We start from the raw sequence: 23963 nt of genomic DNA, 5'->3' as shown, positions 1-23963 counted from the left end.
GAGAATCATTATCTGGCTGCACAAGTTGAAAACATTTTTATTTGAATATCTACTATAGGTTATACACTGACTATTGATCAGGCTCGGGCAATAGCTATTTTTTCATACCTTCCTTATCAAGCATTTCACCAGGGTATACAGTATGTGAGTTAACAGCCATGAGGCCGGAGCTGGTGACAAAGTTCTGTTGTTGACATGTGGGAGAGAATATTAAAAGAAGTAATGTTACTTTTCCATGTCAAGCCCAGACTCACTCCCTGTTTGTTACGTACCGATGATTTGTCACCACACCTCTGTGACTCATATAGACTCGAATGGTTTCAGGTGACTTCAATATAAACCCATCCACGGCTGTAAAAGACACCACCTAGTATAAAGAAAAATCCACATCTGGAGGAGGTGGAGTGGATGTATGAACCAAACAAACACAGGACTGTTCCCTTTGAAGCCAAAACATTATTAAAAGTGTTAGGACACATAACTTTACCTGTGTCACGTGACATTTGTCTTGCAAATGGTTTCAGTGACTAGACTTTCATCTTGTGACTTTAATCTTGCAAATTATGTCAGTGATGTCACATGAAATGACACATATAAAGTAACATAATTATTGTAACCCCAAACATGGCCTTATCCTAAACCTACACAAGTAGTTTTTGTGCTTGAAACTAACAAACCCGTGACCATTTCACACCATTTAACGTGTTGAAAAGGCTTTCTGGCTGCATCTGTTACTGGTGCTTCAAAGTACCTTGTGCTTCAGTATCAGACACTGAGAGGCTGAGACTGAAATTGCTATAATGATATGCCATACAATTAGTAGTAATGATTAGTTTGGCATTACAAGTTTCATATTCTCTGTGCCAAACATGTTTTCTGTCATCTGGAGAACATGGCCAGGTCATCTATACTGCACTACAGTACCTCATTATAATGCTGTTTTCTAGAAGTTCCTTTTTCAAAAAATTGCAATCATTTTGCATTTGTCAGTATTGCAATTGCGATTAATTGTGCAGCACTATTGTACAGCCACCTGACAGGGATGTGAGATTTGATCTGGTTGCTCCCGTCTCTGCTGCCAGAGTTTTATCGGCTGAGTGAGACAGTTGGAGGTTGCCGTCAGAGCAACAGTGGGAAGCGGTGGTGATGACAGTGGAGAGCTGTCCTCCTGGAGACCTCTGGTGATGCCTGCTGTACATTACAATACATCACCTCAATGGAGCATCTCCACACCACTTTGATAGAAAGAGGAGCATCTGTATTTTTGATGATATTTCGAAACACCCTGCTGTATTGCCCAGGCCTACTACATAACTACCTCATACATCCCCACTTTCAAAAATCCAAACTTTTCCTTCACCACATCACTTTCATGTCCTCAGTAGTCTACTATCATTTCATGTACACCTGTATTTAGAATGCACAATTTGTTTTGTAGATAAGAGAACAGATAAGAAAGATTCTTGGAGTAATTACTCATGATGCCGTTTCAAGTGTGTTTTTGTTACCACTCAACCCTGGCCTATTTTGAGACTGTTTTTATTCCCTTTTGGCATGTGCTCAAAGCAGAGAGTAGAGATGAGAGAGGATCATGATGACAGTATAATGTTTGAAGTGATATGTACTCAGCTGTATGTTCTCGCAGTTCTTAAAAGGACATATCTTGTCATTCATCTGAACCTCTCAAAGGAGCGTCTTTGTGTCTGTCTTTGTGTGCAGGGTGCCTGTGTGTTTGTGTGTAGGAGTTGAGCGTTAAATTGGGAGTTAGTGCACACTACACACAGGGCCTTGAGATAAAAAAAGCAAAAACCTTGTGGGGATATCTCCTCCTGTTTGTCTCCCGGCTCAAAGTTTATGACTGCTGTCTTATTTGGTGTTTGGAGGTCACGCAGAGTAAAAGCAGATATTGCCTTCAGAGTGCACAACATTCGCTCCTCGTGTTGTATTCCTCTGCTGTCACACCAGACACTGGCTCGTTGTTGGATTTAGTAATTAGCTGCTCGTGTTTGGGGATGAAAACGAGGTTCACTCTGGGATTACATGAAGGGTCAACTGCTCTCATGGCTGCAGTCACAGCCTGCAGACACACACAGTTAATGAGGTTGGGATTTCTGATGAGTGTCTGTTTGCTCTTTACATGTTGATGTCTGTGTGTGATGACAGCCCTCATCATGTTGTGAGAGGTTACATATCACACTGAGGACACTGAGGGGCACTTTGTTAAACTTCAACCTGCCAGAAACTTGACATGAACACGTGGCGGGGTTGACTGCTAACACGTTAGACTGCCAGGAACATGTGAAGGCCCTTTTCCACACATGGCTTGACTTTCCAGGGATTTGCAACTCCAGTACAACAGGGCTACCCACCTAAAGGTGTCTTTTAACTGATGACACTGAGTCTTGAGTCAAGGGGCTATGAAATGGTTGATTAACACCTTTCATTTCCTATTTAATTCTTTAGAATAATAGTCCCCCATTATTTAAACATTTATTATGATGCAGCAAAATTAGCAAATGTTGGGTTTTCATGAGCAGTAACTTAATACAACTCCTGTGGCTGAAAGTGAACGTAAAATAAAGCAGATGCTTGAAACTATGAACAGTGACGCAGGAGAGAAATTAAACTTCAAACCACAGAGATTCAGATAGAAGCAACAAAAGTACTGAGAGCTGAACACAAAAAAACTGCTTCGAGGAGATGGGGGTGTCACGGGTTGGTCACGGGTTGGCCGTGATCAGCGAGACCTCCATAACAACCCACTTGGATAGGTGGTCGTGCACGCTTTGGCTGGAGACGATCCCTCATGGGTCTGACTTGGCCCAAGTCAGTGAGTTATAACTGGTAATGGAAATCCAAATCACTGCTGCACAGTTTGACTCTGTGCAGCCAAAAGTGACAATTGTGAAAACTACTGAATCACTATTCATAACTAGAGCAACAGCCATTAAACAATTATTAATCAACTATTAATTTTGGAGAGAGCACCTTGCTGTGTACACATCCCAAAGTTAAAACAATTTGAATTATGAATAAAGTTATTTAGATTCAGATATGAGCAGTCTGGTACAGTACAGATATTGGAAGCATATAGACTGCCACATGTCTGAATGCAAACATGTACTGTGTGTATTTCTTACCTTGATGCTTCTTGTGTCAGTGGATAACAGAATGCCAAGGTGGAGCTGGAGACAAAGGGATCTGCAGAGATGGAGTGATAAATAATGGAGGTGTAATATCACAAAATGGACGGCTGGTTTGGAGGAGTGGAGTGGAGGTCAGCGGAGGGCGGAGCTCTGAGCTGAACAGCAGAATCATTCCCTTGTGCATAAGCAAAGATCAATAACAATAATAAAGCACATAGTGGTGAATTATTCATCACTGCTCTGCCCTCTCTCTGTCTCCACTCTTCTCTCTTCTCCTTCCACATTGTCCCCAGCTGACTCAACTCCAGCAGTAAGAGCTCCACTACACTGCAGCCTTTAATTTTGGAGAATTTATTTTCACTAACAAAGAGCCAAATGCATATTATTAACTTTGTTGTTTCATACATGTAAATGTCTTTGATGAGTGGATAACTTCTGCATCTTTGATCAGACAGACTTTGGAGTTTGCACCAGTTCTGTCAGAGGACAAAGTGTGTAAGGCTGTGTGAAGCGTGATGACTGCCATTTATAGTCGCTCCCCAGCTCTCTCCACAAATAAAACATGAGGAGTCGATCAGTCAGCTGAGTGCACTGTCCCAAAAATATCAGGAGTTCCACTAGTTGAACAACATGGGTCTTATTCTGCTAATGTTATCCAGTCTCTCTACTGGTCATGATAACTTGGGGAAAAGCAAACTCAAAGAAGAAGCAGTGCAAACTTTCCAAAAAAATTTGAGTTTAACAGAAATGAACTCACTTGTCTCTGAGTCTGACTGAAGAAAAACACTGTAAGAAGTGGAAAAGCTACTGTAGGTCACTGTACTGTACATGAATCTGCTTTGACGCCAACTCACTGGAGGGCCTGACAACCTTTTTTAAGAGTGAGTCAAAATTCTGCTGCAGGGTGAGGGTTAAATACAAGAAAACTTTGTGCAATGACAGCCATGAGTCATATCTCATTTCACTTTCTCTTCTTCTTCTATGTAAGTAACAGTAGAAATACTGTGCTGTGAAAATGCATTGAATATCTACTACAGAAGTACTATTATCAAGTTGTACAAATTGTACTGGGGTGCGGGGCATGGATGACCAGGGGAGAAATACAGAGTGAAACAAAGTTGAATGTATATAATTTATGTAGGGGAAATGAGTTTGCTAAAAAACTATCATGTTGACATTTATTTCACCACAATTAAACTTGAATCCTTTCTATCAGTTGATAATAATTGTGGGGGTTGGGAGGATGGACATATTGTGGCTTCTGAAGGCAGAGTGTGCCAGAAAATGTTTGTGAACCATTGATTAGTCAATGCAGAAAAATGACCCTCATAACTTTTATACTATGCTATATGGTAGCACTTTATTTGAAGGGGTGTGCACAAGACTGACATGACACCGTCATAACCATGACATTGCACCTGTCGTGAACATGAAGGAGTCTTTATGACTCTATTGGCATTAAGGACACCTGTAGTTCGGTGCTATTTAAGTTCAAAAGAAGAAATCAATTCTAAGCATTATTTAGAATTTTGCAGCAGCTTATGAATAATGACTGACAGATAGAAAGAGGATAAAAAGGAGTTGTCTTGTAGCTCACAGGACACTGCACACCTGTGTGCACCTCACTGACCTGCTGTGGCTTGTATGGGTGTAATGTCCACAGAGACAGCTCACTACAGTGCTGCATCTGACAGCCTGACTATAAATCTTTATATATTGAGTTTACAGAAGTGTTAGGAGGAGGAGAAAAGAATGAGAAGAAAGCACAGGGATGTTTGTTCTCCCTCACTCACAAAGAGAGAAAGAGGGGGAGAGAGGGAGGAGGGACACATCTGCCTTTCACCTGACTTTTTCATGTGTGACATACAGTTGTATTACTGTGGGATCCCTGTCACACACTTTTTAAAGCACACAGAGTAGAACACAAGCACAGCAATTTCAACAGCTTTTGACCTGTTAATGAAGGAAAATACCAGCGCTGAAGTACTTACCTGTCTCTGAATGAATTTCATAAATGTAGACTGCATATCTTATCAATTATAGATCGCCTCCCGGACAGATTTAACAATCAGCAGATGGATTTACAGTTTATTAAGCTTTTGAGAATGTGCTTAAGTCACATCTGCTCTCATAAAATCCTGTGTTTGGTTCATTTGATTTCACATCACAAACAAACCACATCAGCATTCATTTGGAACTGTACTCAGACCCACCTGTTCAGGCAGACTTGGTCCAGTTCTTTGGTCCACACCAGGGTTCAACTGACAGCTTTCACATCAGCTCAAATGAAACAGACTAAACAGGGCAAATGGACCATGGTCACTTTTAACAATTTGACATAACCTGAGAAACTGTTTAGCTTTATATGTTAGCATGACATTAAACTCTCATATGTGGTTGATTATGACATCAGCTATCACAAGACCATTGTAACTGTGTTGTGTTATGTTGTCTTAGTTAATGTCAAGTTGTCATAACAAAGACATTGACAGATTATGTTGTCTTTCCATTTCAAACAATGTTAACTTTGCATTTAAATTGACACTTAATGACCACAATCATAAAGCTTCATAAAAACTTCATGGTTATGACTTCCTTATGTACAACCATTCAAATAAAGTGTTACCTCATATATTGTATTTTATTATTAATTATATTAAATTATCTATCATTCTGCAGTATATTAGGATAAAGTGCTTTAATTATATTATATTATATTATATTATATTATATTATATTATATTATATTATATTATATTATATATTGCTAGTCACTGAAAACCACTTATCTCTAAAATAAAAAATATATATAACAAGACGAATATAATATAACAAGATAGAGATGACGTAAAAACATGCAAGAACAACATAATAAGGTGAAAACAACATGAAAGACATGAAAAGACAAAGCAGACAGAGGGAGACTCAGGCACAGAAAAAAAGTGAGGTTTTAACTTTGCACAGTCAGTAGAAATGTCCTTCAGTGGGCAACTTTTTACTTTTGTACTCTGGGTACATTTCAGAGCCTGTACTTTTTCACTTTTACTTGAGTAAAGAAGTGGAGTCAGTACTTATAGTATCACCAGAGTCTTTTTTTCACCACAAATATCTGTACTTGTACTTGAGTACAGAATGTGTGTACTTTTGCCACCTCTGACAATGGGTCAATATTACAAATGAACATGAAAATATTCACACAGATGCAGATCTTTAGTTTAGTGTCCCAGTCCGACTGTCTGAATATTCACACCCACTGACGGAGGAGAAACTAACAGCAAAGCCTCAGTGAGTTGTGTGAAATAGCAGTGATCTGACTCGCTAGATCTGGCTGCAGTATGACTTGAATCCCCGCAAAGGTTTTTTCCTGTCACAGCACCTCGCTGTCGCCACTGCTGCTGCTCCCACACTTAACTGTGCATGTGTCTGAAAGTATGTGTGATACCAGGGACTGCTATACTGAAGGGACTGCTGCTCTTCTTTGCTCTTCCAACAACACTGTTTTCAGTAATACAATGAATTAACAGAATAGGGGGGAGTGTAATGAGAGTGTCTATTTTTACCAGTGCCCTCGTGGACGCCTAAAAATGAGAACAGAGCCATGCAGATTATTAGCTCAGCACAGCAAGTGCCTTAATAGCTAAACAGGTTTTTGTGCAGTGTCACCGCAAATAGCCACTTTTTTATCAAGCTCATATATTCCACGTTCTAGTATTTGGAAACTAATTATAGTCGTTATCAGGCCTGTAAACAGCAACGCTTTCCACTGTTTTAATTACACACAAAAAGGCCAGTCAGCATTTCTCTAATCGCTCAGTGTTTTGTTCTAAGTGTTTCTGCTGCGCCCGTTCTCAGCCCATTAACCCAGAAGGCTGGGAGTGAACGTATGATTGATTGCTTATCAGGACACGTGTCGGTCAAACCTGTGTTAGGGGGAAAAAAGCAAGTTACCAGGTTTTCATCCCTGTCATCCCTGTTTTGAGTTTAGCAAACGCTGAGGAAAGCAGGGTGATGTGAGACGTGTAGAGGTCAGGAGCTGAGATGAGAGGAAATCAAAAAGTGACAGAGGAGGGCGATCTCTGTCAAGGACTAGAATATTAAAGTCTGTGTGAAGGAAAAAGACTGAGAACTTTAGTACTGAATTGTTCTGTGATCAGGATTTTTTGAGCAGACCTGAAACATGGCTTGCTGACATACAAGAGCCACAGTCCCGTAACACTATATAAGCCCCACGAACAACACCACCTCACCTTAACAGTTTCAAATGAACCTTCACTGAGACACGCCCCCAGCATTTCAGAACAGAGAAAACTGACCATTTTTTCATGATTTTAGGACTAATTTTATATACTTAACATTTCTTTTTTTAATTGCTCAAATTATGCTGTGTGGTTGATAACACATTTCTGTATATGACAAACTCAGAACACACTTACAGGACCTTTAAAGAGTTAGGGGAGGAGTTTTTGGCATTCTGCTCTAAAAGTCACAAAGAGACTTATTAAAACAAATCTTCCAGCTAGTAGAAGTATTAGTAGTAGTAGTAGATCTAGTCCACATCAAATCTGAAGTCCTAAACTTTGAGTTTCAAGTCCTGAACAGGTCAAAATGTCTGTTCACCAAATGTAATGCCGTTTTATCACAAGCCTTGACTTACCTCTCTTTGTACAACGTTGAACAAAGTTGGATGTTGTTGCGTCTCTGTTCGTAACTTTCCAACCTTTAAGTTTTGCATGCTGCAACTTGTTTTTTGTTGACCACCGTTTTGTACACAGACAAAATTCTCTTTGGTAGAAATTTTTCACACTGGAGCTCAGTAACATAATGTTAGTTATTCATGGTTCTCTCCTACAACCTGATTGGACGATGTCAGGTTGGTTCGGTTGGTGCGAACTACAGGCCAGATTAGCATAACATTTCATAGTCTCTGGGGGACTGTCACTAATGCCATTCAGGTCTAGGACCGCAACGAATAATTACTTTCATAGTTGATTGATCTGTTGATTATTTGCACGATTAATCGATGAGTTGTTTGGTCCATAAAATGCCAGAAAATGGTTAAAAATGTTTATCAGTGTTTTCCCAAAGTCCAAAATGACATTCTCAAATATTTCGTTTTGTCTGTAACTCAAAGATTCAGTTTACTGTCAAAGCCTGTGAAAATATTCACACTTAAGAAGCTGAAATACTTACTTTTTTAATCGACTATCAAAATAGTTGATCATTAATCTGATGATTAGTAATCGCTTAATCGTTGCAGCTTTAATCAGGCCAGTTGTGTTCATGTTAAGGTATCTTGAAAAGTAATAATCATATTTCCATAAAAGCGAGCTCTGAGCCCCTGCAGCAGGAAGGAGTTGATTTCCATGTTTGTTTACACCCATTTAGATTTCAATTACGTCATAACTTTTCTGTTAGTGACAGTAGGATGTTTGCTTGCACTTTTCGTGCAACTTTACTTTTTGTCAGTTTCTTTCTGCTATATAACCTTCATGGCTGAACACATCATATCACAGCTGTGAAACTGTAAACTGTAAACTGGGCTCCATCATAGCTCTCTTTCAAATCCCTCACACTCATCTCAGCTTCTCCTGTAGTCAACAGTTTTTTTTTTTTTTTCTGGGAAACTTTTCAAGTGCTGTTTGATTTTTCTGATCAGACACCCCGTGCCAGGATGGTTACTGACAGGCCACTTAAATTTAAAGCATCTCCATACAAATTTGGTTTCCCTTGCAGAGGATATCTGTACTCACTGCATCATGCCCAGCATTTTGGAAAAAGATTGTCACCAGTTTGTCTTGTCTCTGCCAGCGACGCTGCTACCCTACTCCTCTGCCTTGATGCCTTACAGGGAGAAAACAGTGGAGTTTTTTTTAAGACATTCTGCTTTATAGACAAGATAAATAACTTCTACATTTTCCTTTGAGGAGTGATCTCACCTGGCAGGAGCAGAGGTGTCTCTTCAAGACATTTTACCAGCGCTGTAGATTAGAACGGTGCTGTCAGTTTAGAGGGAAAGTGGATTTTTATTTTCTCCAAAGCACATGATTCTGTCTGACTGTATGGTTCAGTTAAGAGCCAAACAGCCTGAGCCACTGTAAATTCTCTTAGCTCCTTAAACAAAAGTTGAAGCGTTGGCCCGGTGCATAGTTTATGAAAACAAGTGCTCCATAATTGATAATCCTGTGCAGGCCCCCTCTTGTGCTAGTGGCCTGGCACAGCTGCTCTGGTTGTAGCTCCTTGACGGGGCAAACAATTAATTTCTCTGTATGCTTATAAATAAGTCATGAAGAATGTTCAGCAAGTGGTACTCTCGATTCATTAGCACAACAGAGTAGTGTCTGCTGAGAGCTACTATGAATCTCTGTGGGTTATGGAAGCCAGTGGAAACACTGATGACACCCTCCAAAAGAGTTTGCATTTTATGAGTTTCACGGGTTGGAGTGCTTAGCCTTCAAAACAAGACTGTGTAACTTATCCTGTTCAGTTTCCACTGTGGTCTTAAGTGACAATAACTTTTGTTGAGCCCATCCATCAAGCAGCCAATGTCCAATTACATGTTATATTTAGCTTCCATCTTTAATCCGTCTTGCATGGTCTGTATTGCATCTTTGCACAGCACTGAGTTGTCATAATATCATGGATGTAGCCTGCATATTTAAGACCCTTTTGCAGGATACATTAATGATCCCAACTCAAACTCAAATTAAAAGTTTTGAAAAAGTTTTACCAACTACTGATCTTTTGTTGCAATAATTTACTTTTCTTCTTCAGATAAACTTAAAGCTTTGAATTTTAGAAACGCAAATCATTGTATTTAAAAAATATTGTGTTAATTCATGGAAGTGAAAGCAAATATTAAAATACTATTTCATTTTCAGGCACAACACAAACACAGGAGAGTGGGGTAAATGTGCCACGTGACTTCTTTTTAACTTGTATTACATACGTTAAAAGAGCAATATGTAGCAGTTGCGCATCCAATGAGTAGAGCAGTCTAAATAATGAGGTGGAGCCATTGTCTGTATTAATACACTGAAATCTTGTTTAATATATAATCTATGCTTGATGCGAGTTGTCCTACTCTTCTTTCACACTGTAGGTATGAGGTATTCTAGCATCAGTTTTGCATGTGCAATATGTTATATAAGTTAACATACATAACATAAGTTGAGTAATAAAGGTAACTTGTCGTTTTTACATGGGACAGAAACTCGCTCTCCTGGGTCAAACTGCTGCGTTTGTTTCAACCATCCATCCACCACACCTCCCCACACTCTGTTGCTCTTTACAGATTGAGAACTACAGGGCTCATGCTGTGTTCATGTCATATTTGCATAAATCTAATGTATTTCTCACTTTTAAATAGGATTCACATTTTCACACTGGAGCCAACAGCCACAGAGGACTCAAAAGCAAGACTCAAATCACAAGACAGACTGATAAAAAGTCTTTACTTGTAGAAGGTTTGGTAAACAGACAGTCAGTCCAGAGAAACAAAGGTAAATCGATGGGCTAAGACTAAGTAGGGTACACAGAAAAAAGGCCAAAACCACTAAGAATGCACAAGGAATGAAGGCTAGAATGTATAACTCTGGCAACAGACAAAGGGCAGCACAAGGACTATATACACAAGAGAGGAGGGGTAATGAGGCACAGGTGAAACCAATTAGGGCAAGGCAGGTAATCACAATGGTGGGAAACAAACAGGGCGAGTATCAAGATAAAACAGGGAATATTAACTGAAGACTGGAAACAAGGAAAACAGGACCTTAAAGTGATAGTTCACCCAAAAATGAAATTTCACTCAATATCACCTCATCCCTGTGCTGATGTGAGGATGAGTGAAGATCTCCAATTTACAAAACACTCCTGGAGCTTCAGCAGGAAAACACAAAATGTTTCCATACTGCTCGTGTGGTGTAATCCAAGTGTCCATAAGATGTGATGTTAAAATCTGAGCCAAAAAGACGCCATTTACACCATGTTTTTAGCCTAAATGTAGCCTCTCAGACCTGATCCTCGTGCACACACCTGAAGCTGCTGAAACTCCAGGAGTATTTTGTGAACTGGAGATCTTCACTTATCCTCACATCAGCACAGGGGTAAGTAAATATTGAGTGAAATTTCATTTTTGGGTGAACTATCACTTTAATCAGGAGATCAGGATGTAACTGACATCAACAGTGGTCAGTTTTTCTAAAGCCACCTAGGAGTACGCAAGTGCCTGAAAACCAAAAAACCCTGAATGCCCCATGTTGGCTGTTACAGTTTGTCCTTCAGGGCACTTAATACCAACTTGAATAAATATAGTGTTATATTGTTAATGAATGAAGCTTTAGTGAAGTGGGATAAAGGGAAAAATGCCAAATAGTAGTGTAAGACACAAACACAAGTAGAGACATCAGGAACTTTAGCTGACATTTGCCGCCCCAAGCTACTGGTCATACCAGATCAAGGACGTTTATAGCAACTGTAATGAATTAAGCATAGATACATATTATGGCTTGGGAATCAAACGTGTTGATTGAATAACAAAAACCAGCAGCTCTGTAGGGCAGTTGGTTTTTTGGTCCATTTTTTGCTGAAATTTATCACTTATGTTAGGGGCGTGTGTGTGTTTGTGTTCATACCAATTGGCTAAAAGGTGGTGTGGTGTGGTGGGAGTGGCCTATTGCAAAAATTCTAAATGGATTCACAGATTTGCACAAGATTTAGTGGGATGATTGTTCATGAGCCAAAGGACAGCTGATTAACTGTTCACTAAAAGTGGGTGTGGGAGTGGGAGTGGCCTATAATTAAAAGATGCATAATTTTTAAATGGACTCATGTAACATGACCTAACTTATGAACTGTTTGTTACAGACTCTTGTGTGAGCCATCATTGCACTCAGCAGAGTTCCTTTATCATTAGTCCATCAACATCAAATCCACTGCCACAAATCTGGGTTTAACTTTTGATTCAGACCTCAGCTTCCTTCCTCACATCAATAAAATTCTTCAGTCTTATTTCCTTCAGTTAAGCACCATCCCCGAAATTAAACCCATACTGCCACACTCAGATCCAGAGAAAGTCATTCATGCATTCATATTCTCCAGACTCAATTACTGTAATTCACTCCTTTCTGGCATTAAACAAAAATCTATGTCACACCTCCACCTCCAACTGGACGATCACCCCACATCACCCCATTCCTGGTTTCGCTCCACTGACTTCCTGTGTGTTTTAGAATTGATTTTAAGGTTTTACTGATCACTGTGACATTTAAGCCCCGCCCCCTTCCATAACCCATGAACTGTTTGGCATCAGTCAATGTCAGTGGTACCTGTTAGCCCCACCCCCTCAATAGCTGGTCACAGCTATTGTGAATTTGCGCTTGTTACTTTGAAAAATCACATAGACTCACGTAAATCTTAAAGGTAAAGAACTATGTTTCTGTCCAGTGTGTTCTTTAAAAAACTCATTCTGAAAACAAGTAGATTACTTTATCATGATATGGTTAGATTATATGGTGCTACAGAAATATTGAACATACTGTATTTCTATTGGAAACAATTGAATTTATGGCTCCTGCTCGGTTGAGAGATACAGGCTGTAATGAAAAACGTTTCTTTTCTAAATGGGACTCCACAAACGGAGGGCTGGCCCCTGGCTAACTGGCTTTATTCTTCTGCTTTGTCAGACTGATGAAATTGCAATTGCTCTGCTGGTCTCCCTGCGGAAACCACCACGAGGCAATATGAGTGAAATGTTTCGCAGTCACTCTGGGGTCAAAAGCTCTCTCCACTTGTTTATGAGATGCTCTGGTGGATCTGCTCTACTGGTAATGGTAGGCAGTTTTAAAGGCTAGATTAGAGTGCAGTTGGCCCTTTTGTAATAGTGCTACGACTTCTGTATGGATCCGTTATTCCATAATGTGATTTAGCCAGTCACACTGTGGTAAGACTGCAGATGCAGGACAGGCTGAGAGATCGATCTGCAAAAAAAAAAACAAAGAAACTCTTTTCTTTAATTACAGTCAGACAAACATTTCTGTGCTCCATCTGTATGTAAGGATGCAGTGCCCTCTCTTGGATGAAGAGATGAATTCTTTCATTTTCTTTGAAGGTCAAAAGAGTCATAAACATCAACATAATGTGACCATTCATGTGCTTTATCTGTACCTGTTGTCTGAAGATTTTTATTGAGGGAGATTGAAGTCCATCCTTTCATCGAGGTAAATAAGAAAACAAAATAAGGAATGGTTTAAGGACTGGGGTTGGGTTTCATAATGGGTTGAAAAAGAATGAGTAGATAGTTTACTCTAAACCTACAGAGATTTGCTTTTTACTACAAAAAAACATTTTTGCATCATTGTACTTTTATATTAAGATTATGATTCTGTTTGACTCCTGCCACTTGTAATGTAGGAAGTTTAAGCTTTTTGTAAAATTAGCTGCATTTTCATGGGCCCAAATATTCCATCAATAATCAGAATGATATCCCAATCACAATAAAAATATCTTATGTAACCACCTCAGTCAGAAGAGACTGATTCTATTTGCGCCAAATAACCATATAAACACTGAATATGTTTGTTTCTGTCTGGTTGGAATAAATATATTCTTTCTACACATATAGAAACCCAGGTGGGGGTAACATTAGGTAACATGAATGGAGGAAGGGGCACCAATTTTACCACTCTTGATGAGCTGTAAAGGCTCTCTTGCACTCTCCCCCCGTTTAAAGATTGCAGAAGTATGTGCTGCTGAGATTGCTGCTTAATTAGAAAGAAAAGCAAAAGGTCACACTTTCTGTCTGCCTTAAAAACTGTAATATCAGGCAGAACCACTTCTTCTTCTTCGTCTTCTTTGTCTGGTATATTTCTGGAAGATTAGCACTTTACATTGGGCAGAACCATATTGCAAATGTCAAAAAAATCTTATTAAATGCTTTGGGGCATGTAAACACACATCTTATATTTAACTCTCATGGAAACAGTTAAAATAGAATCTCTAATTAGAACCATTTTAATCAACTTTTTGTAATTAAGCTGCACTTATCAATATTTTTATATTAATAGATGAAATAAATAATATAAATAAATATTTCACCCATTTTAGCCACTTTCAGCTCATTGTTTTGGTTCTTATTTGTTTTGATGGATCCTCACCACCCTCAGTAGCGTGGTGTCCACCAGCAGCAGGCAGCTGTTTCCAATTAAAAAGCTCTGGTAAACCAGCTGTACACTAACTTGCCCAGTGCGTAATGGCAGAAAGATAAAGTTAATGACTAGCTGGCAAACACAGTGGGGCATTTAGCAGCTAAAGAGCCAGATATTTCCTTCAGGCGTTGGCAACAACCAAAACATGAACCCCTTCCACTTGCCCCCCTCACCACCATTGAATGATAGACCCAAATTTGGTCTTGTTTTAAAGGGGGACAGGAGACTTTAGGGGGGAGGGCAGGTGAACAGTATATGCCACATAGAAGTGGTATATGTCATCTCAAAACTGAGAAACTAGAGATTAATTAGAGACTGTGGCTGTGATTATCCTACAGGTCACTATAGCGCATTTTATACAGTGAGGTCAAGGTCTAACATCATCACACATTAATACACCTGGATTCATTGAATTCACAAGAATCTCAGCTCTCCAGTCAGCCCCACTTTCTACTATTCACATACTGCTCAGGGATTCCAGTATGCAGAAATATACACACCACAAAAACTTTATTGCATGGGATTAGCATAAAGTGGGAATTTCTGTAAAGGGGAGGGATATCTTGCGGTGAGGGGACAAGAGACCTCATTGGAAATGGCAATGCCAGTTTTTCCTCATCAAAATTTAAGCCCCTTTTAAACTGGAAAAAACCCACTAACAACCACTAACATCTGGCTTTTTCCTTTAGTGGGAGAGGGTACAATTTGCATTCAGTTCCAGGTCAAATTACTCTGCAGTGGTCAGGTATTTATTGGTTCCAGTTCCAGTCAGCTGTGATGTTAACACGACACCCAGGCAGACATGCTATTTTCGCCCATTGACGACGATGTGCATACAGATGTGATGCTTGGTTAGACTGGGTTTGAGCCCAGCACAGTGGAGTTTACACCCGCTTACTAATACAGCACTAGTTTTTAGTCAAGTGGCTGAACAGTGCACTGTGTAGATATTTTACTTCCCATTAATTCTTCACAATAAAAGTCCTCTGTTATTTTGTTATTTAAAAGCTTTTATTGTGAAGCAGCGAAATCAGAATATGTATTTTCATCAGCAGTATCTTATCTTATCAGCTGTAAGTGAGCATGAAAGAGTAAATTAAAGCAAACTACAGAGATCCAGTTAGAAGCTACAAAAGTACTGAATGCTGAACACAAAGAGACTTTTAAAAAACTTTGTCTCACAGGTGTCTCTGCAGTGGGTTTATCAGATCATTTCTGGAAACAGCTGGAAACAAGGTTGATGGGAGCAATGACAGTCCTGCACGGGTCCAGTTTTGCAAACTTGCCCCTGCCCACGCCTGCAAAGCTGAGCTCTAGAACTGACACATTACCTGAATTTATTTCTTTTTGAGTCAAATCCACACCTGCCCAGAACTGTGAATGTGCATTAAACACACATACAGTCATTCAGTAGTGTTCTCAACTGTTGCAGCAGCTGTGCCCCAGCAGCTGTTGATGTGTTTCCATAGTGACAACAAACCTCGCTTTTAGCTATAACAGCTAATACTTTTAGATATTTTTTGCAAGCAAGAAAGCCACCAATAACGTGATTCTCACAGTCTTTGAGCTATAAAATCCTCTCGGTTCCATCCATTCTTAATGTAGAAATATTGATGGGTGCAGCTATAACTTGTGCTAGAACTTCCAACTGGCACATACAGAGTTGGACCACTGTCCAACTTTTTTTTCCCAGTCCAAAAAGCTATTTTGAGGCCATACTTCACATTATACATTCCCGGCTCACAGCACGCCTGTACGTTAGATTAAATCTGATTCTGGCGTTGTCAGAAATAAATAAGTGTAACGAAGTGTTGGTTGGTGGCTGAGCATTCTGTCTAATGGCACTGCAGCACTTTTCAGGCGTGTGTGAGTGTGGCTTAATCACTTGTAAGACTTGATTGAGTGTGTGTTAATAAACATTAGGCTGTCTCTCTTCCCCTGGTGATTAGTGGTTTATGTTCTCTGCTCTCTGCAGGCTGAAGACGCAGTCCTGAAGATTGATGGAGGGCCATGCTATTCAAACAGCAGGCATTGCTGAGACAGAAGCTCTTCGTTCTGGGCAGCCTCGCTATCGGAAGTGTCCTCTATCTCGTGGCCAGGGTTGGGACCTTGGATAGGTGAGTCATCACTGGCACAATACTTTTATTTTAAGTAACTTTAGTAATGATCTAGCACATCTTATTGTTTAGAATTCACACTATAATGATACTGATACAGTGAATTTGTGAATCAGTGTCTGCAATCCTTTATTTCCTTTATGAAGTTGGTCAGTGTGTTACTTCATGCAATGACTTGGCTGTTATCAGGCAAGTTCTGGCAACCACAGGTGTAGAGACGTTTTTGCCCTAAATTGAGCCAAACAGTGCGTCCTCCCAGGCTTGTCCCCTGAAGGATAAGTTCTGCCAGTTCTCCAGAACGAGGCAGAATTTGTACTGTATGTGACATGAGGATATGTTATCTAAGAGATGCAGCTCTGAGCAAGAACTTCCCCAGAGGAGAAACAGCAGTTTGTTTGGAAAGAATGGAAAAACGTATTACATATTTTAAGATGGTACGTCTTACCCTACGCTATGAAAAGTGATGGCCATTGGATTTCTATTCAGTTGTGTTTCAAGCTAATTAGTACAATAATTCTACCATGCTGGTCTGCTATCGATTATTTCAGAAATTATTTTTGGTTAAAGGAAAAGAAAGGGAAATAGTGAGGCAACCACCTTGGGATCTTATTTAAGAAAACATTTGGAAAATATGTGTGGTAGTTAATGTCGAGAGACAAATTAGTTTTTGATACTGTTTGAATTGTGCTACAAATCATACATATGATGTCTGCTGAAGAGCAGACAGGAAAGGGGTAGAGAGAGGGGATGACTCGCAGCAACGGGCCACAGGGGGGAGTCGAACCAAGGGCCGCTGCAGAGGACCAACAGCCTCAGGACATGGGGCATTTGCTCCACCTACTGAGCTACAGGGGGCGTCTCAATATCTGTCAATTTAAAAGATCATTTTATAAGTCAAGAAAGTTGCAGTTTGTTGTAAAACTGTTGAAGTATCAGACTGTGAAGATAATAATTAGAAAGACTACACACCCAGAAGTTGCAGAAGTGACGTCATGACTTTCTCCTTCCAAAAGCTAACTTTAGCTCCTGAAGCTACAACACCTGTGTGCTTTTGTATTCACATGAGCATCGGCTCTTCTAGTTCTTTTTCTTCCTGATAAAAGGCCCAGGAGTCACTGGATGAAAAACGTCATGCAATATAACCTCAGAAGGGACAGGAATGTTGGTGCTGATGATGTAGATTGTGTGAGACGAGAGATGTAGTTCACTGAAAGGTTTCACACAAAACTAAACTACGACAAACATACCACAAATTGTGACTTTAAAAATGACCTTTTAAACTGACAAACATTGCATTTGTGATTCATGACATAATTCAAATATGTACAAAATGTGTACTGTGTATGTCTCTTGCCGTTGACTACCATTCTTATTTTTTCTGAAAGAAGGTCCCATGGGGCACACCAGACTTTACCTCTCTATGAGGTTAATCACTTCTTAGAGAGTAGTGAATGAGTGAATGATGGAGTGGTTTTGGACACAGCCTTTGGTCCCGCCTATCTGTATTTTATAGTGGCTGGATTGAGATGTATTTATAGGAATCCAGAAATGAAATGCACTTATATGAACCATGTGGCTTGGGTCACAATGTGCAAAAATCATATTTCGTGTTTTTTTTTGTTTTTTTTTTGGACTGTCCGTTTAAACAAGACCAAAGGGATTATTGTACTGAATAAGTTGTAATATTGTTGAGACTGAGTCTGATGTCTTTTTTGCTTTTTTATTTTCAAGGCTACAGCCCATTTGCCCCATTGAGAGCAGACTGCCCCCTCCAGAGCCTGAGCAGATCCCTCTCCGCACCCTGCAGTTTAAGCGTGGCCTGCTTCATGAACTACGGAAGGGCAATGCCACCAAAGAGCAAATCCGCCTGCACAACCTGGTCCAACAGCTGCCTCGGGCCATCATCATCGGGGTGCGCAAAGGGGGCACCCGCGCCCTGCTGGAGATGCTCAACCTGCATCCGGCAGTGGTCAAGGCCTCGCAGGAGATCCACTTCTTTGACAATGACCAAAACTACGCCCGGGGCATCGACTGGTACAGAGAGAAAATGCCCTTTTCATTCCCTCACCAGATTACCATTGAGAAGAGCCCCGCCTACTTCATCACAGAGGAGGTCCCTGAACGCATCTTCAAGATGAACTCCTCCATCAAGCTGCTGATCATCGTTCGCGAGCCCACCACCAGAGCTGTGTCTGACTACACGCAAGTCCTGGAGGGCAAGGAGCGCAAGAATAAGACCTACCACAAGTTTGAGAAGCTGGCCATCGACTCCAACACCTGCGAGGTGAACACAAAGTACAAAGCAGTGCGGACCAGCATCTACACCAAACACTTGGAGCGCTGGCTCAAGTACTTCCCAGTGGAGCAGTTCCACATCGTGGACGGGGACCGCCTCATCACGGACCCGCTGCCAGAGCTGCAGCTCGTTGAGCGCTTCCTCAACCTCCCTTCAAGGATCAGCCAGTACAACCTGTACTTCAATGCCACCAGGGGATTTTACTGTCTGCGTTTTAACATTGTCTTCAACAAGTGCCTGGCAGGCAGCAAGGGGCGCATCCACCCGGAGGTGGACCCGTCAGTGGTGACGAAACTGCAGAAGTTCTTTCACCCCTTCAATCAGAAGTTTTACCAGATCACTGGTAGGACATTCAACTGGCCATGACGAGCTTTGGACTCCTTCAATGAGATTCCTTGGATTGGTGTTCTTTTAAAATGCCAAGCTCCAAGATCTCAACAGATATTAATAGCACTTTGATTGAATTTAATACAAGAATGACAGTGTGACCAAATATTAAAAGGAAACTTGATGTAAGTTTGTTTTTCACCCATTCTTGAGAATTGAGACAAATCTTGTCCTACTGAAAAGAACTTTATAAATCATTAATACCAACACTCTAATTCCATTTTTTGGTGAAAATATATTCTTTAGAGGTTTATATTGATGAAATATATGGAATTTATGAAATGTTTTGGTTTGCTTTACATTTTTTAATTTCTAAACTTGCCCTATGCAAGAAAACACTGTTGTCCCAAACAAAAATTTACAACTTCAGACAGTTGTGTTAAAAGCCTTTAAAATGTAAAACTAACAATACCTATTGATAACATAGGTATAAAAATGTGCTATTATAATGATCTTTGTTTTAAAATTGATTTTTTTATGAAAGTGTTGGCCCTTTTAAGTTGAGTTCCAGATTTCTGTCAACTCTGCCAGATTTTTATGAAAAACATGATTTAATCAGGCATAAAAAGGGTTAGCTATACCCTAAGGACTCCTGTCTCACCTCCTGGTTTTAAAAAAAGGCAGGAATACTGCTCAAGTACTGGTAAACTTTCTATTTTTAGACAAATTCACTAAATAATATTGTAGTCTGATGTGTTTCAACCATAACATGTCAACTCTGTAGCCCTTCTAAATCAAATAAGAATTATGGTTTAAAATGGGCATTATGATTAGCATTAAGAGAACTCTGAGACACTTTAAAAAATAAAATGACTGCTCAGTACGACTATGCTGTGAAATGAAAACGTGACATTTTGCCGACTTAGTTTTTTAAATAAAATAATCATGATGATGTTACACGCTTTAAGTTTGATCTTTTAAAATATATTTTCCAGAATAATTGAAGAGTAAAATAACCCCCCTTCAAAATACAGTTTTGTCCCAGTTCTCAAGAATGAGTCTTTTACGTGTGAAAATAAAACAAAATAGTTTGCTGGTTTGACTAAAAGATTCAGTTCAAAGCACTTGATCTTGAAAATTAATTCACCTGTCTGTCATTGTTCCTCATAAAGAGAAAAAAAACCTAACTGTGTGATTAACTGAAGAGATTATTTTTGTTTCTCTTTAAAAGACTATCAAACACCTGACATTCATGCTGTTAAGATAAGCTTTAAGTGTGATGCTTTTCTCATGATTAAAGTCTTAAAAGATGACAAAATGACATTTGATAAACAAAACTGTTCATTTGTTCTCCATCATGTTGTTTATTTGACCAAAACTGCATGTGCAATCAAGATGCCATTCTAACACTGTAGACTCTTGTATTAGTTGTCTTCTGTTGTCAGTTCATATCGTTTCTCACCGCGTTTTATTTTTAATCCATGCTGTGATTAATCCATTCAAAGGTGACCTCTTTTAATTCTCAACACAGTACCCAGTCTGATCAGAACAGCCTCATCAGAATAGGATCTAGTGTTTCAAGCTTGACTCAAACCACTTACAAAACCTTCAAAGCATTTAAAACTCAAGCTTGTGTTTTTAATGTAAGTATGTTGTTTCCTCCCCTCTACAGCTTTTCCATCGGTTTGCAAAACACCTCCTGGCAGAAAAGCCATAGTGAAAAAAAAAGTTGTCCTCTGATGATTCTTGTCAAACCAACTGTTTATTCTATGATGATTAGCAAAATTTGTCTGTTTCTGTGAAAATATTCATTCTGTATCATAAGTGTGTTGTTAAAAAAGGTGGAATTAAAAAGAACATGTAAGCATTTGTCAGCTGATTTATTGTTTACTTTTGTCTCACTTTTTTTTTTTACAGGAACAGCTCAACATTTTGGGAAACAGATGTCTGGAGTCTGGAGGTGATTAGCCTAGCTTAGCATACAGACTGGTGCCAAATGGAAACAGCTGGCCTGGCTCCGTCCAAAGCTCGAAAATATGACTCTAAAGCTCACTAATTATTTTATTGTGTCTTGTTTGTTTATTCCAACACAAACAGAAGTCTAAAATGATCATTTGTGATTTCAGAGGGTGTTACAGATACAATAACTATTTTTCACGACATGATGGTGCGTAGCCCTCAGGTCTTGTCATGGTGAGGTTGCCAGGTTTGATACCATCATGCTTGTACAAATCTCCACTGGTGGACTGAAAGGGGTGGTTGGGGGGAAACAAATGCCCACCTCGGTGCCTCCTCTGCTTGAAAAGAACACAGCCGAAGTGCCCCCTTAGATGTTCCAGAGAGCAGCTCCAGTGGCGAAAACATGCTGAAGTGCCCTCTGGAGTGCACTTCCAGTGGACAAAATGTGTGGAAGTGCCCACTGGAGTGCGCTTCCAGTGGGCAAAGCGTGATAAAGTGCCCCTGTAGAGTGCCATTCCAGTGGAGAAAACATGCTAAAGTGCATTTTGGAGTGACCTTATGCTGAAGAAAATATCGAAAAGTGCCCTTTAAAGTGTCCCTACAATGGAGAACATGTGAGAAACTGCCCTCTGGAGTGCGCTTCAAGTGGATAAGGTGTGTGGAAGTGCCCACCACAGTGTCCTTCCAGTGGACAAAGCATGATAAAGTGCCCCTGAATGTCCATGGAGAAGTCCATGGAGAAAACGTGGTGAAGTGCCTTCTGGAGTGACCTTACAGTGGAGAAAACATGATGAAGTGCTCTCTTGAGTGAACATCCTCTGGACAAAATGTTATGAAGTGCATCACAGCCTTCGGCATGCTGATGGCCCACTGCACACATCTGGTGCCATTTTTTTTTTTTTTTTTACCGTGCCCTGTAGACAGACTGTCTGCACTGACCATATCTAACAGCCTGGACTTAGAGATGCTGCATAGAAGTGCTGGACAGATGTATACGCTGTTGTTTGCTGCAAAATAGGTACAGTGTCAGAACTGCCCCAAAACCTACAGTTGACTAATCCTGTTTGTTTGGGTATGGTTTAAACAATTTAGATACAACGTGTTGGTGAGCTTCAGAGGTGTTGACACACTTTTTAATTTTGGACAGGCTAGCTTTTTCCCCATTCTTTCAGTTGTTGCACTGGCTCAGGAATAGTCAGGGTTGGACCAAAATGCAGACGATACAGACAGAGGAGAGCAGTTCAAAAAGATATTTAATAAACAAAGGGAACAACAAAAGCTTTCAAGGATAATGCAGGTGAGTCCTAAATCCAGGCAGGGGAAAAACAAAAAACAAAAATCCATTCACGGGAAAACCAAAAACACTGACGAGACACGAGTATGAACCAACAACTAAGGAGGACAAGACACAGGATTAAATACAAGACAGGAAGTAAAACCAAAACACACGAGGGAGAACCAAGACTACAAAATAAAACAAGTGACCAACAACACCAGTCAGTATGCTATGCTAGGTTTCTTACATCCAGCTCTGTACTTATGTTATGAGAAGTCAGAAAACAAAAGACAAATGACTCAGTGAAAACCTTTGTTGTGCTTGATAACAACACATTACATGGTATTTTGCGCATAAACAGGATGTCACTACAGCTTTCACTACTGTTGATGCACAGAGCAAAAATTTTTGATTTTGAGATCGGAGTTGTTGAGGTTTTTCTGACTTTATGCGTTGGAAATTCAACCTCATGGGACCTCCAGTTGAAATTTCTGACTAGGAATTTGGAAATTTCAACTTTTGAAATCAAATGTAATGCACCATTAATACACAGGCATGAGTGTGTTATCAATCTTTCTATCAATCTAATAATCAGGGACTTCTGAATCACTGCTAGCAATCATTTTGTTAAAAAAATCTATTGTTGTCTGTCACTGTCTAGTCAATGTTAGTAAGATTAATTATTCTGACAAACCACCAATTACAGGCATTTACAATTACAGTTAAATTACAATTACAATTGCAATTACAGGCAACAATGCATTTATACGAGTAAGTTTGGAATGGCATGCTTCCCCTCAGTATGTCTCACATTGGTTTGGTCCACTACCATAGATCTCTTTTTACCACAAAACTATTTAATATATCTATTAATCGACTAGTGACAAATCTAGTGGGTTATTCAGACCATCTGGGGAAAAGTGAGAGACATAGACAACTCTATTATTTTGTCATTTATTCCCATGCTTTCTTGCTGTAATCTCAGTCAGCACTCCTCTGGCAGCACTCTCCTGTGCACCTCACCGACAATGTGACCGACATTGATGTTTAAATATGAAATGATTATAGACACACAGCTAACTTAAGACAGGGTAGAGTTTCAGTGTAGGTGTCAGTACACCTACACTGAAACTGAAACACTGTTTCTGGGCCAAATGTTTAGATTGTACAGTGTACACAGCGCTTCATAGATACTTGTAGGTAAACAAGATAGCCTAAGTAAACATTGATTTGGAGGAACTGGGTGTCAGTGAGGGCTCAGCTCTTATCTTTACCCTAACTCCTCCTAGCAGGTTAATCTGGCCCTGTCCCTCAGCTTTAGTCAGCTTTACAACCTTAGCTTGGAAGTGAACCCTTGACCTCTGACCACTGAGAATCTCTCTAAAGGAATCAAGTGAAGAGCTGAAAATACAAAAACTTGCATATGTGAGGAGTTACACTATCAAGAGCTGCCTACTTGCAAGCAGACTCGGTGATGTATAAGGTAAACATGTTGGTCATGTAGTGTTTGGCTAATAGGGAGAGCAGAATGTAACAAAGATGATGCTGACACCTAGTGTTGTGTCAGAGCAGTAAATAAAGTGCTGTGGATTTCTGCCTTCCTTTTGTTGGAGCCACAGCGGAGTAATTACTTTCTACATA

General features: G+C 39.9%; 1 protein-coding gene across 2 annotated transcripts in view; it reads left to right on the top strand.

Moving 5' to 3' along the window:
- Positions 1 to 20048, top strand: part of LOC146313873 (heparan sulfate glucosamine 3-O-sulfotransferase 5) — a 153021-nt gene extending 132973 nt beyond the window's left edge. For both annotated transcript variants that reach the window (XM_084737260.1, XM_084737259.1), the window contains 2 exons: positions 16323 to 16464; positions 18196 to 20048. In XM_084737260.1, coding sequence (XP_084593386.1) covers positions 16358 to 16464; positions 18196 to 19126 — 1038 coding nt within the window. In that variant the 5' untranslated portion in view covers positions 16323 to 16357 and the 3' untranslated portion in view covers positions 19127 to 20048. The remainder of the gene's footprint in view (positions 1 to 16322; positions 16465 to 18195) is intronic.
- The last annotated feature ends 3915 nt before the right edge of the window (positions 20049 to 23963 follow it).

Source organism: Lutjanus erythropterus, chromosome 15 (genome assembly GCF_056507025.1).
Source record: "Lutjanus erythropterus isolate fLutEry1 chromosome 15, fLutEry1.hap2, whole genome shotgun sequence".
In the NCBI taxonomy this organism is placed as follows: Eukaryota; Metazoa; Chordata; class Actinopteri; order Lutjaniformes; family Lutjanidae; genus Lutjanus; species Lutjanus erythropterus.
This window is presented reverse-complemented; position numbering and strand designations above follow the sequence as displayed.